Source organism: Xiphophorus maculatus, chromosome 21, assembly GCF_002775205.1.
Source record: "Xiphophorus maculatus strain JP 163 A chromosome 21, X_maculatus-5.0-male, whole genome shotgun sequence".
Lineage (NCBI taxonomy): Eukaryota > Metazoa > Chordata > Actinopteri > Cyprinodontiformes > Poeciliidae > Xiphophorus > Xiphophorus maculatus.
This window is the reverse complement of record NC_036463.1, coordinates 25,379,187-25,401,929: the sequence shown is the minus strand read 5'-3', so window position 1 is coordinate 25,401,929 and position 22,743 is coordinate 25,379,187. Positions and strand designations below refer to the sequence as shown.

Genomic DNA, 22,743 nt, shown 5'->3' with positions numbered 1-22,743 from the left:
CCCTGAATTTATGCTTTGATTATTTTATACATTTTTGAGAAATCTTTTAATCTCCTTTTGGATTTTGAAAAGGCCTTTCCTCAACAACAGACAGCAAAGGAGTTTTCACTCAGAGTAATGTGGGGTCAGAACTAGAAACCTTTCGTTTTTAAATTCCTGAATCATCTTAGAATTTCACTCACACTTTTTTGGACTTCTATGTTCATTTTAAAAACATTTTTAAATCCCTTCTCACATTTGTTTAAAAGTTTTGCAGAAGTTTCTTGTTTAAGTATGTACATTGATATATAATTTAAAATTATATTTTATTTCTACATGTTTATTGTTTTGCATAAAAAGAAATATTTGAATCCGAGAGTTTCTGGCTTGACTGTTTGTAATAAATGGACCTTTGACTTTTTGTAAAGTGTCTGTGGATCTTCAAGTATCACTGATTTAGAAGGTAAAGTGGAGGTCAAAGGTCAGGTCATTAGTCCTTAATGTTCTCAACAGATCTATTTATTTAATGTCTTTGGTGACAATAAACCCAGAAACAGGCAAAACGAGCAGAACCAAATGGAAATCAGAACCAAGTACATTAAAGGAACCCGACCATCTAAATAAAACAGGAACTGGACTCAATAAAGATGGACTGTAACTAAACTACAACTATAAACAATTAATCAGGACAATAAAACTACAAAGTGAACACAGAACCAAAGTCCAAAGAATCATCATGAAGTCAGATTTAGAAAAAAATAAGACATTTAAATAACTTGTTAGATCTGCTAACATGTCCAAATAATGTTCTGTCACAGTACAAGACTCTTTATAAAGTTCTTAGATTAATGCAAACTGTCACGAAATGCGGTGTACGTGGTGAGGCAGACGCTTGAGACCCAGTTTGAAATGAGAATGATGGTTTTTAATGAAGAACCGTCCAAAATCAGTCCACAAAACCAGGCAGCACGACAGAGCGGAAGCCAGGGCTCAACATCGGTAGCAACTGGTACATAGAAGACGGAAACAACGCGCGCACACAGGACAGACGCCAAAATGAGACGAGGACCCGACACAGACACACAGGTGACACTAAATACGCAGGAGGTAATCAGGGAACGAGAAACACCTGGGGACTAATCAAAGGGCGACAGGACAACACGGAGACTCAGATACACAGGAAACTCAAAATAAACACACAGAAAAACACAGATCCTGACACAAACTGGATCTGAATCCTGTTTACTGGTGTTCCACCATTAAAGAATGATCCATGTTTCTACACTGAACTCTAGATTAGAATCAGATTTTGGTCTTTGAGCCTCTGATGGAAACAGTTTTCTGCTCTGACTCAGACAGAATAAAGATTTCAGATGAATAAATACAACCAAAGAAAGATCAATCATAACACCAAATATAATGAAATACTTCAAACCAGAGATCATCAATGTTCTGAGGTTCTGTTCTGACTCAGCTTCTGGTACCAGAACAGCTCCAGCCTGTTGTTAGTGAATTATTTCAGTGATGAAGAAATGTCTTCACAGAGGGAGGAAGAGGAGCAGCGTTGGTGAGGAGAAGCAGCCGTCCTGCTGTGCTTTGTGTCAGAAGGTTCTGATGGATCCGGTCTCTACCAGCTGTGGTCACTGGTTCTGCAGACAATGCATCAGGTTCTACTGGGACCAGTCTGGACCCTCCTCCTGCCCCCAGTGTGGGAAAAGACCCAGAAGAGGAGCTGGACTGCTGACAGCCAATCAGAGCAGCTGTGCTCCAGGTGAGACTGAACATCTCCAATCAGAGCTTCCTTCTGTCGTCTGTTGAACCAATTTAATGTCTTTAGTTGGGATTTGGACATTTAAGGTTTTATAAATCTTTCTGTCAACCAAATATCTGTATCTCCAACTGGTGTAAATGGTTTTTGCTTTAAAGTGACTCTGTTCTCAGCTCTTTGTGCTAATTGCATTAAAACTGAACATTTTATTAAATCTGATGTTCATGTTGATGGATGAACTAAAGTCAGTCCCAGGATTTTAAATGCAAATTCACCACATTATTCAGTTCAGACTAGATGAATAGTGCACAGAATCAGTAACTCCAAAAGGAAACAACAACAGTGATTACAGAGCACTCAAAAAATCTAATCAAATTTTATTTGTATAGCACATTTCAGCAGCAGGCATTTCAAAGTGCTTTACATCATTACAAACACAGAAACACAATGAAATATAGAATCAACAATCAAAACATGACATTAATTCAGGTTCCATCAATAAATTTGTAATTGATTATGTTTCAAATACAATCCTAAACAGGTGGGTTTTTAGTCGAGTTTGCATCCATTAAAGGTTTACCTGTTGCACTCATACTGTGTTATATGGAACAAAATACCTCGTGAAACACACGAAAATCTAATTTCTTAAGGGCTCACCCTTCTGTAAGTGCATTACAAACAGGATACGAAGGGAAGAAAAAAGAGAAAACACATTGTCAGAATCATCCGGCCAGTGGTTCACTCCCCAGTTTAAAACCCAAAATGTGCCATTAAGAAAATTACTTCAAAATAGAAGCAACAAAAAGAAATAATTTCTATTTAGGACTGAGAAACTCAATGACAGACTGGAGGAAAATGATTTGCTGAGGACTGCTAAACAAAGACGTCTTTGTGGTGTTGAAAACAGTTTTAAAAAAAAACATGATAAAAAATTTGAGCCATAAAGGAGACGTTGTTAAACTGTCCGTCAACTTTTAAATTTGCACGAGGAAAGAAGGCTGAGCTCTTACCTGATTAGACTTTGCCTTTAAGAGGAACGATAGATTTCTTCAAATTCAGAAAGGAATCAGCAGTAGGTGGAGTGTGTGATCAGAATGTTGACCTTCATTATAAACATGTTAAACAAAATATGTTTATTCCTACTCACACTCACAATCACACAGTTTAAAACGATGTAGACAGCATTTTAATGGGCTTCTGGCACGAGGCTCCGTTCACCTCTTTCACGGAATTTCGAGCAGGGACTCTGCCGTCCCTCACGGATTTTTGTGCAATTCTATGGTACCTGTTAGTGTCTAGAATTTACAGGGTTTGTGTTACCCGCAGTGACCCCCAGTCACTCGCTGTTTTTCTTCCGGCACCAGGCGCCGTACACCTCTCACGGAATATCGCTCTGGGACTCCGTCGTCCCTCATGGATTTTTGTGCAATTTCAACATAGAATCAATAATCAAAACAAAGCATTAAGTCAAGTTCCATCAATAAGTTTGTAATTGATTACATTTCAAATACAATTCTAAACAGGTGGGTTTTTAGACGAGATTTAAAGGAAGTCAGTGTTTCAGCTGTTTTACAGTTTTCTGGAAGTTTGTTCCAAATTTGTGGTGCATAGATGCTGAAAGCTGCTTCTCCTCATTTGGTTCTGGTTCTGGGGATGCAGAGCAGAACCAGAACCAGAACCTGAGAGGTCTGGAAGGTTGATACAACAACAGCAGATCTTTAATGTATTGTGGTGCTAAGCCGTTCAGTGATTTATAAACTAACAACAGTATTTTAAAGTCTATTCTTTGAGCTACAGGGAGCCAGTGGAGGGACTTTAAAACTGGTGTTATGTGCTCTATCTTCCTGGTTTTAGTCAGAACGCCAGCAGCAGCATTCTGGATCAGCTGCAGCTGTTTGATTGATTTGTTGGACAGACCTGTGAAGACGCTGTTGCAATAATCAATACGACTGAAGATTGGTACTGACTTTATAGTGGATGTTCAGATTAATCCTCTGATTTTTTAAATTTTCTCTGAAAAGAAGCTGGAAAACTGGTTGCAGGTGGCAATACATTGGAATTCAGGCGGTAACGTCACAGGAGGGTTTGTGATTCTGTCAACTGTTGCAAATAAAGCTCGAGCATTGTTAATGTTTTTGTTTATGACATCTGCAAAGAAAGCCTCTCTTGCATGTTTTAGTGTTAAATGATAGTTACGTAGTCTTTCTTTATAGATGTCACAATGAACGTGGAGTTGAGTTTTACGCCATTTTCGTTCTGCCCTACGGCAGAGTTGTCTTGCAGATCTAACTGTTTATGTATTTCTCCATGGAGATTTCTTTTTACCAGACACAACCTTCATTTTAATGGAATCAATAATATCTGAGACTTTAGACTGAAAATCATTTACCAACTTATCTACATCATTACAGCTTAAGGGTGAGGAAGAAGAGTAGATTTGATTAAAAGTTTCTGCTGTGTTTTCAGTGAGAGAACGTTTTGTGATGGTTGCTGTTTGTCCAAGTGGGTTAAAAGATAAAGAACTTTCAAAGATAACAGGAAGTGATGCGACAGGCGACATCAGTTACAGAGACATTGGAAATATTCACACCCTTACTGATAACCAGGTCCAGTGTGTGTCCTTGAGTGTGTGTTGCTTGTTTGACATGTTGTGTTAGACCAAAAGTCTCTAAAATATTAGCGAGCTTTTTTGCCCCTCTGTCTTGGGGGTTGTCAACATGAATGTTGAAATCACCAACAATTATTAAACAATCATAATCAATACAGATGAGAAATAGAAGTTCATTCAAGTCAGTAAAGAAATTTTCAACAAAAGTTGGAGTTTTATATAAAGTTACTGTCAAAGTTCGTTTGTGGCCTTTAACCTCAATTCCAAGATACTCAAAAGAGGTGAAGTGACCCAAAGAGATTTTACTACAATTTATGGTATTCTTAAATATTGAAGCCACCCCTCCTCCTTTGTTATGTTTTCTAGTCTCACTCAAGAAATAGTAGTTAGGAGGCACAGATTCAATTAGTACGATCAATTCATTATTATCATTCCATTATTATCATTCAACCATGTTTCTGTCAGAAACATAACATCGATATTATGCTCAGTGATGAAATCATTAATTAATAGAGCTTTAGCACAGAGAGATCTGGTATTTAAAAGAGCTAGTTTAAGTGACTTGGAAGCCAAAAGTTCTTCAGTCTGAGGTTCCTTTAGGCAGGGGAACATTCTGATGTTTGAATTAGGTCAGCTGTATCTTATGTTTCTGTTTTTTGTAAATTTTCTTGTAGTGATCCGGACAGATAATGTCCTGTTTTGCAGTGCCAGGGGGCCAGACACATTCTGGGGTAAGATGGGTGTAAAGATAAAATCTGGACCCCGGCCTCAGAGGCTTCTGAGTTCAACACCTGCCTGCTACCTGTTTCTCCCTGACTCAGATTCTTGAGCCTACATCGCCATCTAGTGACCAAAAAGGAAATGCATCACATATTTGGCTCCTGCAATGCATGGAGACAAGAAGGTGGAAAAAGCAACTTGCTGCACTGCTGATGTTACAGAGGGAGTGAAGGAAAGTCTGAGACAGAAACCTTTATTTACTCTGATAATATAGCACAGATCGCAGTTTATATGTTTCTATATATAGCATGTAATACAGGGTTTCCCCCAGAAAACTTAAGCCCGGTGGTCAGGGCACTGAGGCGGTCCACCAGGTTTTGTACTTAAAGATGTTAAGTTGACAGGAAATGTAAAATATTACTTGGTAATTATGTTACTGGAAAACATTGCCGACAATGCTTACACCCACAAATATATAATCTTAAAAACAACAAGTCAACAAATACATTTAAGATAAATATCATTTATTTGCACTTCTGTTAAATCCAAATTAAGTAATTAGTCATTGGCTCTAAAAACATGATGTAATGCGGATTACATTTAGAACCGGCCCAAGGCATAAATAAACTAAGAAAATATCAATGCTGCTAAATTTGATTCAATGTTTCAGTATAAATAATTAAAAGAATATAAATTGTTTAACATGTAAATTTAAGATTTTAAGGAGCTGGCAAGTTTATATTGTAAGAGTTCAAAGAACAATCTTCCTAGTTAGATTGCTTTGTTACTACAGTTACAATCTGATGCTCTCAGTTTAATCTTTGGAATCATCCACAGGCTGAACCATTGGTCCACTAACTCAGGGGCTAACTGGGATCTCAAACTTTATTGACACAGACAGAGTCAAAATGTTGAGACGTAAACACACGTCGTACATAATGCGTTGTTCATAAAGAAATATTCTCACTGCATGCTCAATGCGCTCTTATAAATGTGCATCTACGAACACTGAGTACAGCTCAATATGGATATTTGCAGTTCACATTGAGCTGCACAAACATAGCAAATGTGGTGCATTTAAACTTGACTCCTACCTTGATAAATTCTACAAAGGAACATGGATCATCATCCTCACAGGAGGTTGATATAAATGTCCATATAGGTAAGCCTATATGGGCGATCCGTGCCGAGGTAAACTACAGAAATCAAGCCACAACATTATGCGCAAAGCAGCCAACATGAAGCAGTGTTGTGATTGGTCTGCGCTGTCAAGGAAACCGAGATCATCCCACTTCCCCATGCTGGAGATTTAAGTTTAACAGTAACAATAAATAAAGTTACCTTTAAAATTAATCACACAAGTGACATCTAGGCCCAACAGTAGACTTAAACATCAATAAAATCAATCTGGTTGTGTGCGTTGTTTTCGTCTCCTGAAAACTTTGCTTTAATTCTATGTCTTTTTTCCATCTAATCATAAGAAATCATAGTCAGACAGAGAGATTCATGAAACAGGAAGAGCAGGTTTCCTGGAAAAAGAGGAAGTAGGTTTCCAGCCTATTGATTTATAAAAATTGTTTAGACTATTCCTTATTTCAAAGCATGAAAGTTTTAAAGAATGAAATCTAAACATTTTGAGTAATTGAATAAGATTCAAAGTAAAATACTTATATTAATATTGGTTTACTTGTAATAATACTTACACTTGTGGGTACACTTACAAGTAAAACAAGTACCGGTAACTGTAACTTTGGTATCATATATAGAATCATGGATTATTCTTGGTTTCTTTTCAGAGAACATATGTAATAACTCACAATAAGATTATAATAAGGGTAACTAATAAGTTATGGTTATCATAATATTATAAATGAATGCTAAATCAGAGAAGGCAAAGAAGTTATAAATGTGATTTTGACATTGAACTTGAAATGGTGTAAAAATGTAACTGCAATTAAACATCACTGATATGTTGGAGGTGGATGGTAGGTCAAAGGTTATGGTAGGCAGATAACAGGAGAGCAGAGATGGTCAATGCCTCATTTGGAAGCAGATTGTTGAGCGACTTAAACTTTTCAAAGAAAAGGTTGTGAAGGCAATGGACGTAGGAGGACCATTGAGCAACCCTGAGACATTAGCACAGAAATCAGGACATAATGTCTCTTGAGACAGTGATGGATATGAGATCATTTGTCCAAGCAGTCGGCCAATGAAACAAGCACAGCAACAGTGCTAGCCAATGCAAACACACCAAAAGGGTGGATAAACCCTATAAACAGTGGGTGCAAAAGAGGAACCTTTGGTTGGATCCTCCAGGCAGCTTTGAGCCAAGATCGAGATTGACAAAGAACTCTGCAGCTGAAGAAGAGCCGGGGCCACAGACCCGAAGATTGTCCTGCTCATGGGGACCAACCCATCAGCCCCGCAACATGTGGCTTCAAATCACACTTCTCTCATCAGCTGGGTTCAAACCCCAAAGACAAAGATGAAGATAAAGACAAAGACAAAGAACAAAGGCAAAGAAGAAGAACTGATGTCTTCCTTCCATGAGGTCAGCTAGTCTGCATTTCAACGGACCAGAAAGATCGTGAGACAAGATGAAGGGAGCTTCAGACTCTTCCTGCCAGCACCAAGTCCTGTGTGACCTCACCATCCATGCGGAGAAGAAGCTCATCAGACCTACAGAGATCCCTGCCTTCATCGATCAACATCCTCCTCCTGCTGCAACACCTTCTTCATCATCAGGCCAGGTCTGGGGTTCGAAACGCCATACTCCATGCGTCTCTCTCAAAGGTTCCCTTTTTAGTTCTCAGTATCAGCATTAGGGAAAGATAGATTAGATGATTTATTTTACTTATTTAATTATCTCTGCTACTGAATGAAAATGTACTGACCCTTGCAACAATGCCTTACTAATAAAATATTTAGCATAAAGAAAATCTAAAAGTTGTTGTGGACATTCAATTAAGAGTCACCTCAGAGTTCTTTGATGGTTGTAAAATAGCTATGATGTTTCATCCTGGAGAGGAAAAGGTGGAAAATGTTTTGTAGGTTGCTGGTAGCCCATATGTAAAACAACATCCTTGGGACTCGCCCAAGTCACTAAAACCAACCTGGTTCAGTACCAAGTGCACATTGTAATATAGAGAAAGAGCGACCATTAACAGGTGTGCTCTGTGAAACTAGTTGGCTGCAGGCTGCTCAGTCTGGCTAATTCACAGGGGTAAGAAGGGTGGGACACCTGGATGTAGGCCGTCAGATAACCAGGCGAATCTTTTCTCAATGCCAGCTTAAAAAGAGGTTACTTCAGTTCTGGACCGGGTAAATCCCAGCAGATTTAGGAAGCTCAATTCACCCATTCGACGGAGAGCTGGTAGCACATCTCCCCTCTCAGAAGAGGAAGTAGAGAGTGAGAGAGTAGAGAGAGGGGGGTGTTGCTACAACAACTGCGCTCCCTGTTCAATGCATCAACTATAAAAACTATAAACCCATCTTTTTTTCAGGAATAATTCTGCCCTGCCAGTGAAATGCTCAATGCAGAAGAGATGCTTGGATTCCAGCTTGTTAAAAAAAAAATTAACAGTTTTTTTTTCTTTCTAATAAAAACAAAAACACACAAGGCTTAACCTGGTGGGTGGGCACGTAAATCATGGCGGCCCGCCAGACCTGTAATACACTGGAGGAAACCCTGTAATAATTTTAGTAATCTATCAGAATTCATAGATTCTAAAGGACAAAATCCTTTACTTCTAAAGGACAAAATCAATCCCATGTAATTTTCAAACTACTATTGTTCTTTAAAAACATCCAATCCAGTCTTTGACAAAGAAATAACATTTTAAATGTGAACACTGCCAGATACAATCAGCGGTTTCTCTGACAGATTAGAGCTTTTTCTCTAGATTTCCTTCATTAAGGCTGGAAAATTCCAGGAGAAAACATTTTTCTTCTTTTCTATTTTCTGAAGCTGCTGTTTTTTTTTTAACCAACATATTTTTATTGAGTTTTTACACTTTGGAAACACAAGCATGTAGTTATTTGAACAGGTTCTCTTTGTAGTTGTTACATGACAGTAATTATTTTACTCAACCCAGAGAAATAAAATAAAACAAAAAATAATAATAATTATAATAAATAATAATAATAATAATAATAAAAAGTAAAAAAACACAGAACAAACAAAGAACACAGCTTCTCAAAAACTGGGGTATCCTCACAGATTACAAATTGGTCAGATATAATTATACACATCTACACAACATGGCACACCACAGGTTCTGGCAAATCAGAACTCAAACAAACCCTCTGTCAAGTCTAAGTCCTTAATAAAATTAATGAAAGGCCCCCAAATCCTCTCAAAAAGATACCGTTTGGATTTCCTAATATATGTTATTCTTTCTAGCGGCAAATTAGACGACATCTGTTTTAACCACTGCGTGACACTAGGTCTATTGATATTTTTCCAAGTCAAAGCAATACATTTTTTTGCAGCCAATGAGCTTATATCTATGAAAGTGCGTTCTGATTTATTAAAGTTATGTTCCCCAGGGAATAAAGCTAGCAGGAACAATTTAGGATCCAGTGGAACTTGCTTTAAGATAATTTTTTCAATTATATCTTTCACCTCTGTCCAAAATGCTTTGATTTGTCTGCATTCCCACATGCAATGTATTAGAGTCCCTTTAGAATTACATTTTACACAAAGATCTGGGATGTTATTATTGTATTTATTTAAATGCACAGGTGTAACATAGATACGCATTAGCCATTTAAATTGTAGAATTCTAAGACGACTGTTTATGGACATTGTGTGAATTTTAATGCAAGCCTTTTCCCAATCCTGTTCACTGATATTTGATGATAGGTCCAAATTCCAGTTTATAAGCTTATTATTTGAGTCCTCTAATGAGTTAGAGATCAGCACATTATAAAAATCTGAAATGATGCCCTTCCTTGATTTATTCCGAGTCATTAATTTTTCAAGTAATGTAAGAGGGGGCTTGTTAAGATTGTTGTAATTTGCTTTAACAAAGCTTCTTATCTGAAGAAATTTGAAGTAATGTTTTTTATCCAGATTGAATTTGGTTTGTAGCTCTGCAAATGACAAAAATATATCAGAATTTGATGGGTAAAGGTCACCGATAGTTTTTAAACCTTGCAGGGCCCAAAGCCTAAAGGTTCCATCTGCTCTACCTGGAGCAAACAGCTGATTACCCCATATTGGGCTAAATTGGGATATGTCGTTTGGCTCCACAAGGTAATTTCTAACATCCTGCCAAATTTTTATCATGTTTTTCAGAATAGGATTCGTAATATGTTTCTGTAACTTCTTTGATGTGTCAGAGTATATGAACAATGGAAGAGCTAAACTTAAATTGTGGGACTCCATTTCTACCCAGTGAGGATTATCTTTATCTGTAAAATAGAACATAATAGTCCTTAACTGAGTGGCCCAATAATAAAATTTAAAGTTGGGACACTTTAACCCCCCTCTATCAAATGGTAAATAAAGCAACGAGAGGCGTAGCCTAGGCCTTCCATTATTCCACACAAAAGCCAAAATGCTTTTTTTTAACCAATTGAATAATTCAGGAGGAGGCGGCAGTGGAATGCTTTGAAAGAGGTATAATAGTTTTGGAAGTATATTCATTTTAAGGACATTAACTCTTCCCAATATGGATATAGGCAGAGATGTCCAGTTGTCAATTGAGGTAGCTATTGTTTTCATTAAGAGTTCGTAATTGGATTTGACCACCTGTTGTAGTTCAGGGAAAATCTGAACACCCAAATATGTGAAATGTTCCACTACTTTAAATTGCTTAATCTCACTGATAGGGTTAATCCTTTCACCTAGATTTAATACCAGAATAGAGGATTTTGTATTATTTACTTTGTAGCCAGAGACTCTCCCAAATTCCTGGATCACTTCCATCACCGCTGGAATTGAGTTTTTTAGATCTGTTAGAAATAAAATAACATCATCAGCAAATAGAGATATTTTGTGCTCTGTGGGACCCACGGTGATCCCAGAGATTTGTGGATGGAGACGAATAGCTAATGCCAAAGGCTCGATTGCTAGTGTGAACAGTAAGGGAGAGAGAGGGCATCCCTGACGACAACCCTTCCTGATTTGAATCGCCCTTGAAAATATTTTATTAGATACTATTTCCGCAGTTGGATTATTATATAATATTTTAACCCATTTAATAAAGTTACTACCACAATTCAATCTTTCCAATATGTTAAAAAGATAGGGCCATTCAACCCTATCAAAAGCCTTCTCTGCGTCCACTGAAAGAAGAGCTGTGTCTTTAGCGTTCTTTTTGAACCAAATAATATTCAGGACCCTTCTAATATTGTGGTATCCTTGCCTCCCAACTACAAATCCATTTTGATCTTTATTGATAATATCTGGTAAGATTTTTTGCAGTCGAAATGCCAATAGTTTACAAATGATTTTGAGATCAGAGTTAAGTAGGCTGATGGGTCTCAGGTTTTCACATTTATTGGGAGGTTTACCAGGTTTTGGCAGGAGAATAATTAGAGCCTCATTTAAAGAAGGAGGCAAGGTGCCATTTTAAATGACTCCATGAACATGTCTAGAAGGGGACAGAGCAATTTGTCCCTAAATTTTTTGTAAAAGTCAATGGGGACACCATCAGGTCCTGGTTGCTTACCAGATTTCATTCCATTAATGGCCTGTGCTAATTCCTCTTTATTTATTTCCATATTTAAGTCTACTCTACAATCTTCTGCAATGACAGGAATATATAGTCTACCCAAAAACTTGTCTAATTCCACTTGGTCTAACTGTCCTTTAGAGTCATATAATTTCTGATAATAATCTTTAAAAGCATTATTAATATCCCTTGGATCTATTAGAGTTTTATCCTGTGTTTCAATTGATGTAATCGAGGTTGTTGTTTCAAGCTGTTTAATCTGCCAAGCTAGAAGTTTTCCAGCCTTGTCCCCCTGTTCGTAAAAATTTTGCTTCAATCTTAAGAGACTGGATGCAGCTCTAAGACTGGACATTTTGTCATATTCTGCTCTGAGAATCATCAGCTGTTTTTTCAATTCAGTATCATTTGTTTGAAAAACCCTCTCCTGAATGTTTTTTATTTTATTTTCTAGGTGGTGCCTTTTAGTTTTGGCCTCCTTGGACTTATTGCCTGTAAAGCTAATAATATGACCTCTAATAAATGCTTTAAAGGCCTCCCATCTGACTGAAGCTGCTGTTTGTGAGAGAAGTTCAGATAGAAACTGTAAAATGAGGACATGGTGACATGATGCAGAAGAGTTCATGTCGCTTAAAGCATTTAATGGATGTGTTTCTGTCAATGTTTACTCATCTGATCTGATTTGTGAATTAAATACTTACATAGAACAGATTTTTGTCACAAAACAGAGGCAGAAATGTGATGTTTCATAATAGAACAATATTATGTTTGTGATGTTGTGAAATTCTGTTTCATCTAGGGTGTTTTACTTCAGTTTTTTGTCTTTGTTTCAGCAGATGTTGTTCTGCAGCAGGTTCTAATGGAACATAAGATCAGTCTGAGGAGGAGATGTGAATGTGTGACTGAAGGAAGTGATGTAACGGGAAGTAGAACCCTCCTCAACAGGATCTACACTGATCTTTATATCATAGAGGGTCAAAGTGAAGAAATTAATAGCCAACATGAGGTGAAGCAGCTGGAGAGAGCTTCCAAGACCCAGAACCTTCATGACTCTCCAATCAGGTGCCATGATATCTTTAAATCCTTCCCTGATCATCATGGAGCCATCAGAGTGGTTCTTACCAACGGTGTCGCTGGTGTTGGAAAAACCTTCTCAGTTCAGAAGTTCACTCTGGACTGGGCAGAGGGCTTGGAGAACCAAGATGTCAGTGTGGTGGTTCTGCTTTCGTTCAGGGAGCTGAACTTGATCAGAGATGAGCAGCACAGTCTTCTCACGCTGCTCCATGTTTTCCATCCAACACTCCAGAAGCTCCCAGCAGAGCAACTGGCTGCCTGCAAACTTCTCTTTATCTTTGATGGCCTGGATGAAAGCAGACTTTCACTGGACTTCAACAACAGTCAGCTGGTTTCTGACGTCACACAGAAGTCATCAGTCAACGTTCTGCTGACAAACCTCATCAAGGGGAACCTGCTTCCCTCGGCTCTCATCTGGATAACATCCCGACCTGCAGCGGCCAATCAGATCCCTCCTTCATTTGTTTCCAGGGTAACAGAAGTACGAGGCTTCACCGACGCCCAGAAGGAGGAGTATTTCAGGAAGAGGTTCAGTGATGAAGAGCTGTCCAGCAGAATCATCTCCCACATCAAGACCTCCAGGAGCCTCCACATCATGTGTGGAATCCCAGTCTTCTGCTGGATCACTGCTACAGTTCTGGAGAACATGTTGACCTCAGAGCAGAGAGGAGAGCTGCCCAAGACCATGACTGACATGTACTCCCACTTCCTTCTGGTCCAGACAAAGAGGAAGAAGAACAAGTACAATGGAGGAGATGAGACAAGTCCACAGGAGCTGATGGAGGCTGACAGAGAAGTTCTTCTTAAGCTGGGGAGGCTGGCGTTTGAACATCTGGAGAAAGGAAACATCATGTTCTACCAAGAAGACCTGGAGCAGTGTGGTCTGGATGTCACAGAGGCCTCAGTGTACTCAGGAGTTTGTACAGAGATCTTCAAAAGAGAGATTGTGATCTTCCAGAAACCAGTCTACTGCTTTGTTCACTTGAGCATCCAGGAGTTTCTGGCTGCAGTCTACATGTTCCACTGTTTTACCACAAGGAATACAGAGGTAGTGAAGAAGTTTCTGGAAGAAAAATACAGTGAAACATCTCTGAAGGATTTCATGAAAAAAGTCCTAGAGAAATCCTTGTCCAGGGAAAATGGCCACCTTGACCTGTTTGTTCGCTTCCTTCATGGTCTCACTCTGGAGTTCAACCAGAGACTATTAGGAGGCCTTCTGGGTCAGACAGAGAACAGTCCAGGAACCATCCAGAAAATCATCAGCAATCTGAAGAAGATGAACACTGATAGAATCTCTCCTGACAGAAGCATCAACATCTTCCACTGCCTAGTGGAGATGAAAGACCTCTCAGTTTTTCAGGAGATCCAACAGTTCCTGAAATCAGGGAATGAACTGTCAGAGATCCAGTGTTCAGCTCTGGCCTTCATGCTACAGATGTCAGAGGTTCTGGATGAGTTGAACCTGGAGAAGTACAACACATCAGAATCGGGACGACGGAGACTGATTCCAGCTGTGAGGAACTGCAGAAAGGCTCGGTGAGTCCAGATCAGGGATGGCATAGTTACTTTGAAAAAGTAACTTTGATCGGATTACTGATTACTCCTTGAAAAAGAAACTTAGTTAGATTACTGATTACCTGATTTGGAAAGTAACAACGTTACATTAAAAGTAACCTTTTTTTGTTACTTTCAGCACCTGCTAACAACAACGCTCCACCACCTGTGAAAATTACATTAAGCTTTGCCTATGCTTAATTGCAAGTTATTTTATAATGGTAACATCAACAATGTATCTCCTCTTATAATGTTGAACTGAAGGGGAGATTGTTTAATGGTCACAAGAGCACAAAAAAACTGTATTAATTTTTGTGTGTTGCACAATTGTCTGGAAATTCTAAACCAGGGGTGCTCAAGTCCAGTCCTCGAGAGCTACCATCCTGCAACTTTCAGATGCATCCCTGCTCCAACACACCTGAATCAAATGAATGGCTCGTTAGCAGGTTTGTTGAGAGCTGATCCTGATCTGTTGGAGTAAGGATGCATCTAAAAGTTGCAGGATGGTAGCTCTCGAGGACTGGACTTGAGCACCCCTGCTCTAACCTCTTATCTTAATATTAATGATTATAATGCCGTTTAGTTACACAACTTCATTCATGGCTATTTTCAGCTATAAATGAAAACAATTATGAATGTTTAGTTCATGGCTGTTGAATGTTCAGTTTATTGCACTATACTTAATAGTGCAATAAACTATAGTGCAATAGTTTATTGTACTATTCATAGTCTCGATGTTTGCAGTTTTCTGGAGCGCAACACAAAGCTTGATGTCATTCACAGCAAATATTACCTTGACATTAACAAAGACGCAGCGGGATGGATCAACCGGGAAATGATGGACAGGGAGAGCCTAAGTAAAACTACCTGGATGACCGACAAATTCTGGGCCTTATGTCTGCTTATATCCAAACCCAATTGAGCAACAAAAACAAGCAAGCAATTTGCAAGCAACTTTAGAAAAAACATGCCTAAAGTCGCTTATAATAATCGAACTTGGTGACAGAAACTCAATAGTTCAATCAAGTCAAGTCAAAGTTTATTTATGTAGCACATTTACAACAGCCTGAGCTGACCAAAGTGCTTCACAACAAACAACATGGTAGATAAATGAGAAAAAATAGAAATAAAATAAAGTTTAGTAAAACTAATAACACAAATATAAAATTGGCAGAGATACCAAAGCTAATACCATGAATAAACACCAGACAAGTTTTAAATTTAGCTGCAACAATTCTCTCCCATTCTTTACCTTTTCTCTTTTAGGTGGTCTTGGTGGCCAGGGAGAATAGGTGAGTTTTCAAAATGGACTTAAACTGACCTACTGACTGAGAAAGCTTAACAGAGGAAAACTGTTCCACAGTTTGGGTGCTGCCACAGAGAACGCTTTGTCCCCTCTAGTTTTTAACCTAACTTTAGGGACAGACAATAAAAGCTGGTCAGTTGACCTAGGGCTCTGGGTGGGTGTAGGGATGGAAGAGCTCACTTAAATAAGAGGGGCCCATGGAGTTTAAACACTTAAAAACAATCAATAAAACCTTAAATTGTATCCCAAAAGCAACAGGCAGCCAGTGAATGGTGCGCAAAAAAAACAGAGTAATAGATACATGCCTCCTTGTTTTGGTCAGCAGATGCGCTGCAGCATTTTGTATGTCACTGTAAGGAGCTCTGGTCGAATCCTAAGTACAAAGAGTTACAATAATCTAAACGTGATGTAATAAATGCGTGGATAGCTGTCTCAAAATCAGGCAGTGGAAGATAACATTTTATCTTGGCAATAGTCCTCAGCTGAAAGAAACTAGCTTTGATAGCAGCGCTAATATGCTTATCAAATTTAAACATAGGATCAACAATCACACCAAGACATTTCACGAGTGGATGACAAAAGGAGGACAGGGGACCAAAAACACTGTCATGTCCAAGCAGGGAATTGCATTGACCAAACTCTTCTTTCAGAGCTAGAACCATTTTCCTCATCAATACTTCATCTGCAGCCTTTGTTGAAGCTGTTAATGTCCTCCATAAAGACCTGGAGAGACATGAGCTTCAATACTCTAGAGCAGGGGTGCCCAAACCTTTGGAGACCAGGATCTATTTTTTCTCTCACCAGCCAGCTGAGATCAACCACACAACCACAAAAATTGTAAATGAAACTCTATCCACTTATTTTATATGCAAATATACATCAGTTATAGCAGACATACCAAAGTGATAGAAAACCTGATGCAGTTTCTTCCTCACTAACATTCTGACACTGGGAGGAGGTTACTGGTTTCTCATAGTCAGGAACTGGTTGCAAAACTGAGGTCAGCAGGTGTCAATCAGTTATGGCAGATCTGAACTTTGGTTTGATGACCTCAATATGAGAAGTTGCAGACTGATAAGAGGAACCAAAGAGTTGGGTTAAAAGCACATCCTTTGTAGTTCAGGTTCCAGAGGAATCACCTCAAACCAGATGTTGGACTGGAATTTATTTCAGTGTCATTTGTGAATGTCAACTTCTCATTTTCAATAGCAGAGCTATAAAGGTTGAAAAAGTTTATCTTTTTGGAGAAAGTCTCATCAATATCAATATTTCTTCTAAATAAGAGACAAAAATAAATAGCATGTTTGAAAGAGAAAAAATCTCTCAGACTCTGAGCTCAAAGCAAGATACCAGAGAGCACCAAACAAATTTCTTTATATTTGACAATTAATTTAATTTCATATAATTGTTGCTTCAGGAGCCATTTGTTTGTTTAATACTTAATAAAACATCACCGTATTTGATGTTTGTGAATAACGTATACTCACAGATGAACGAGTTAATTAGTACAATTTTGTCATTTATTGAACGTTCAGAAACTCCAGCGGCTGTGATGCGTCACAGCAAAGGTAAACAAAGGTAAAATAACCTGAACAGGTGATCAACTCAAAACCACAGTCAGTCTTTGAGTCGCCTTTTTTCCTGTTAATGGAACCAAAATGCACTGAATTGTGCAACACCTTGTTGAAATAATAATTAGAAGTCATTATTTTGCTGACTCATTAATTTGAACAGGCTTTGTTGATTTTCTTTATTTTTTAAAATCTTTAATAAAATTACAAAGGTTTTGGATCTTATTAAATATTTTGATAAGTGCGTCAGAAGAGGACATGCTGGTTTCAGCCTCCTGGTTTTCAGTTTGTCACATGCTGCCAAGATCGACTCAAAACCTTCCAACAATCGATCACCATCGACGTATTGAGCTCCCCTGCTTTCGACATTCCAGCCTTTTCTAGTTACTGGGAGAACTTTCACTGGTTCACCATGAAAGATGCTGCTTCATGTGGGGAGCCACAGTGGATCATCTGATGGGGAGAGAGGAGGACAGCTCTGCTGGAAGCATCAGGCTGCTTTTAGCAGAGCTGTTGGATTCATTCATGACCATCTGGTTCTTTCCATCATGATCTATATTTTATATCTATAGTAAGGTGGTGGGGGGCAGTCTGTGAAGGAAACTGAACTTTCCTTCACAGACTGATAGAAGATCTTTAACATCTGGCTGCAGCTGAAGCTCCTGGTTTCCTCAGGAAGGAGAGCTTGGTGACTGTTTAGTGTCAGGAGTTCATCTGGATGTTGGATCCAGATGAAGATGCTTTGATTACATTTACATTCAGCAGACAGTCAGATCCTAACATGGAGGCCTGAAGATATTTACTGAGTTCTGCTGTTTTACTGCAGATGGTTTTAATATTTAATAAAATCATTGATTGGTCAGATGAATTGTCCTCCTGTCCAGAGTTTCTCCTGCCTCTCAGTCATTGGCTGCTGGAGACAGAGAGGAGCCATGATCCTAAAAGCTGAAGTTTGTCTAGAAAATGGATGAATAGAAACTATTTTCTGATCATCACCATCCGCTCCTCCATGTTGGGTCTGTTAGGATATCAGCTCCACTGATTTCATCCGTTCCTTCATCTTCCAATGAGAATCATGTTTTAAAGTCATGTGATGAAGAGCTTCTGATCCAGATTGTTGCTGCAGCAGTCAGAGCTCAGCATGAAGAAACAGGGAGGTTTGCTAACAGGTAGCCAAGATGGCCGCCGCTAAAACCTTCAGTTTTTCTGAGAACATGAAGCCTGAACTATTTGAACCTGTTGCTCAGGTTCTCTATTAAATGGAGATTTGAACAGAACCAGAACCATGATGTTAGTTATGAAATGATCAAACTCAGTAAATTGATGTGAAGACCAGATGTTCATTAGATGATATCAATGTTATTAAATGTGTTTATATAGATTATCTGGTTTAATTAGAACTGACTTTATTTCTTCTCTAATCACAGACTTGGTGGCTGTATTCTCTCAAAGGCTGAATGTGAAGTTGTGGCTTCAGCTCTGAAGTCCAACCAACATCTGACTGAACTAGAAATAAATCAGATCTACATACAGGGAACCAGTACAGACTCTGAACTGAAGCCTGTGTTTGAGATCCTGGAGAGTTCAGTCAGTAAAGTAAAGAGTCTGAGGTTTGTTTTCTCTATTTATCCTATAAAATCTTTCATTGATACTTTAATATTTATTTATCTTCACATTTATTCTGTTTTCTTTAAAAACAATCTGCTCTCAAAATGTCAGAATATAATTTCTAAAATCTTTTGCTTTATAAATGAGCAAAATATATTTTGCTCATTTATACAAAAGATATTTTGCTCATTTAGAGCAATAAAACTTATAAAATACATTTATAAGTATTCTTTTCAGACTTTGAGACTATTGATCTTTATTTTTGACTTTAAAATGTTTTGGACTGACAAAATAAGTTCAATAAGTCAAATGATGATAAATAATGATGGAGATGTTTCACTTTGTTCTGAGAAAGATTCAGATGATCAGATTGATTTATTTCCCATTTCTTTTTCACATTAATAATGAAATGTTCCTCCAGAGTAAAACCAGAATCAGACAAGTCATGTTCGTAATAAAAACATGTTATTTAAGAAAGAGCTGAACTAGTAACAACAAATAGAAACTTTTATTTGAATAAAAACTGTCAGCAGGAGCCGGTTCCTCCAGCTCAGCTTTGTCCTGAAGTTGTGGTTCTTCGGTCTGTCAGCTGTCAGTCGATTGGAGCCTCGTCTCTCTGAGCTCAGAGATGCTTCATCAGGCCACTGATCAGAAACTTTAGAGCTGATTCAGAGTTCCTCCATCCTGTTTCTGATGATCAGATGTGATCATTTATGATCAGAATTGATCAGATGTGATCAGTGGTAAACAAGGCCTGTGTCCTCACTGCAGCAAACATCTGGTCCTCATCTCTAGCTATCCTATGTCTCTCCTGTCCATCCTCTGCTGGGATGTCACCAGGTGGATGGACCACAACATCTGCTTGTTGGTGATTGGCAGAGCTCTTATCATGGCAACATGCAGGTAGGCAGAAGACAGCATAGCAGCTTCTAGACCAGGACTCTTCAAATCCAGGCCTCCATGTTCAGTGTCCTGCAACTTTTAGATGTTTCTGCTTCAGCACCTGAATGAAATGATGAAGGACGCAGTCAGGTTCTCCAGAGTCCTGCTGATGACCCCATGACCTCACGATGGGACTCAGGTGTTGAAGGTGGCAGGACCCTGACCATCGAGGCCTGGAGTTGAAGATTACTGGTCTAGACCAAACCAGAATAGGTTCTCCAAGTATTTACTGCCCCCATAGTTCAGTAAATATTTTTAATTTAGAACAAAGAACTGAGAACCTGATCATCAGCAGCAGCGCCACTTGGTGACTCAACAGAGTCATAGGTTTCTTACAGATTCCTGAGATAAACCAACCTTCACTTTGATTCTGATATGAAACTGTTTTAAAATTTTAAGTCCATTTTAATTCCCGAACAGAACCACTGAAGGCCTGACTGAAGTATTCTAACAACACGTCATAATAACTTGTTCTGGTTCTGCTGGTTTTCACTATATAAATCAGTTTTACTGGATCAAATATTAAACTGCAGTTCATCATGTTTCTGGGACTTTTACATTCAGTGAAATAAATTTTCTACATTTTATTATTAATTTGTTCATATTTCAGTTTTAACCTGCATCTTGTTTGCTTCAGCTCACATCGTTTATTCTTTATTCAGATTGATCCACTGCAGTTTGTCAGAGATCAGCTGTTCTTCTCTGGTCTCAGCTCTGAAGTCCAACCCCTCCCATCTGACTGAACTGGACCTGAGCTGGAACGAAGACCTGAAAGATTCTGGAGTGAAGGAGCTCTGTGGTTTTCTGCAGAATCCTGAATGCAGAATACAACGATTAATGTAAGAAACCATGTTTTATTCTGGATCTGATGTTTCTGATGTGAAAGTTGTGTTGCCGTTAAACTGCAGACAGATGGCTGATTATCTACTGATCCACTCTGAGGATCTTCATGGTAAAGTCTGCTTTCTTCTTCTATGGTTTGGTCCAGTTAAAGTTTCTTTGTTTTATAAAAGCACAGGCAGTTCCTCCTCCCACCATCACATTCAACCAATGACATCATTCATTTCACAGACACCAACCACACAGAGAAGGTCAAAGGTCAGATTGGAGACTGAAGCCTGATACAACTCTGATATTAGGATCATTAAATGTCTTAAAATCTACAAACAATCAGATATAAAATCTGATAAAATGTCATTATGTCCAAGATAGACTGAGGCTTAATTCACTAAATAATGATGTTCATCCACATATCTGACCTTCTGATCATAAATGATCAATAAACCATCACTGATAAAACCACAAACTTTATTAATTCTGTAAAGATGAACAGATGTAAAAACATCAGGAATCAGTTTGACATTTAAAATGAATCTGGACTGAAATATTAGGGCTTAGTCCAACAGAAACAGTTTCATTTTAATACAGCAGCATCAGTTTAAGTAAATTTCTGAAAATAAGATGAAAATATTTTCCAAGCTGTGAATAAATGTAAGGTTAACAGAGTATTCCCTCCCCATTCCTTGGTTATTTCTAATTTCCAGTATCTGGGGTGAAGCAGCAGGAATCCTGTGAGTTTGTGACAGATGTAGCAGTAAGTTGTGACGTTGACAGAAGGAGCTGGATGGACGCACGGTGGGACAGCTGATAGCAGAGCAGCTTTATTTCTAGACAACTTTAAACAGCCACAGGACCAAAGAAGACATGAAGCAGCAGTCACATGATCCAATAATCAACCAATAAAACCATCAATAGGAGATAAACATTAATACAACAGCCCTGATTAACATAGTAAGATAATCATACAGTCAGTCAGAATGAAGTAAATGGAAATAGAACAAAATAACAATAAATTGATAGAATTCAAACATAGACAAAAGTCAACATTTGGTTTTAAGCAGGAATTTATAATCAAACTGGGCTATTGATACTCCAGATAAATCAGTCAGTTCAGTTTCCACTCATGTGTTCATGTGTTTATGAATGAGTGAAGTGTAATTATTGCAGCTGTTGATCCTTCAGATAAATCACTCAGTTCCACTCAATAGAAGGTCAAAGGTCACTGTGGAAATGAGCTGCTTCCATTAAATCACTGCAGCATTCATTAACAGCTCTAATGTCACACTTTGGTTCTTAAAGTCCATTTTAATTCCCGACCAGAACCACTGAAGGCCTGACTGAAATTTTCTAATAACACATCATAATAACATGTTCTGGTTCTGCTGGTTTGGACTCTAGAAACCAGTTTTACTGGATCAAATATTAAACATCAGTACATACTTTTCTGGGACTTTTACCTTCAGTGAAATTAATTTTCTACATTTTATTATTAATTTGTTCATATTTCAGTTTTAACCTGCATCCTGTTGGCTTGAGTTCACATCTTTTATTCTTTATGCAGATTGGAGTACTGCAGTTTGTCAGAGATCAGCTGTTCTTCTCTGGTCTCAGCTCTGAAGTCCAATCCCGCCCATCTGACTGAACTGGACCTCCACAACAACAATCTTAAAGATTCTGGAGTGAAGGAGCTCTGTGGTTTTCTACAGAATCCTGAATGCAGAATACAACGATTAATGTAAGAAACCATGTTTTATTCTGGATCTGATGTTTCTGATGTGAAAGTTGTGTTGCCACTAAACTGCAGACAGATGGCTGATTATCTACTGATCCACTCTAACGATCTTCATGGTAAAGTCTGCTTTCTTCTTCTATGGTTTGGTCCAGTTAAAGTTTCTATGTTTTATAAAAGCACAAGCAGTTCCTCCTCCCACTATCACATTCAACCATCACAGCATTCATTGCACAGACACCAACCACACCTGCAGAGAGAAGGTCAAAGGTCAGATTGGAGACTGAAGCCTGATAAAATTCTGATATACAGTAGGGTTCATTAAAAGTCTTGAAATCTACAAACAATCAGACATAAAATCTCATAA

The 22,743-nt window shown here is 38.4% G+C and overlaps 1 protein-coding gene across 6 annotated transcripts in view; it reads left to right on the top strand.

Moving 5' to 3' along the window:
- The window catches only part of LOC106700111 (NACHT, LRR and PYD domains-containing protein 3-like), a 43,064-nt gene that overhangs the window by 6,774 nt on the left and 13,547 nt on the right, over nt 1-22,743 (top strand). For 2 of the 6 annotated variants that reach the window (XM_023326152.1, XM_023326151.1), the window contains exons 4-7: nt 1,524-1,750; nt 12,586-14,362; nt 18,685-18,867; nt 20,470-20,512. In XM_023326152.1, the coding sequence (XP_023181920.1) occupies nt 1,524-1,750; nt 12,586-14,362; nt 18,685-18,867; nt 20,470-20,512 (2,230 nt within the window). Of the gene's footprint in view, nt 1-1,523; nt 1,751-12,585; nt 14,363-18,684; nt 18,872-20,469; nt 20,647-22,208; nt 22,383-22,743 lie in introns of all 6 variants that reach the window. The other 4 variants (XM_023326149.1, XM_023326150.1, XM_023326148.1 and 1 more) reach the window with 4 other exon arrangements.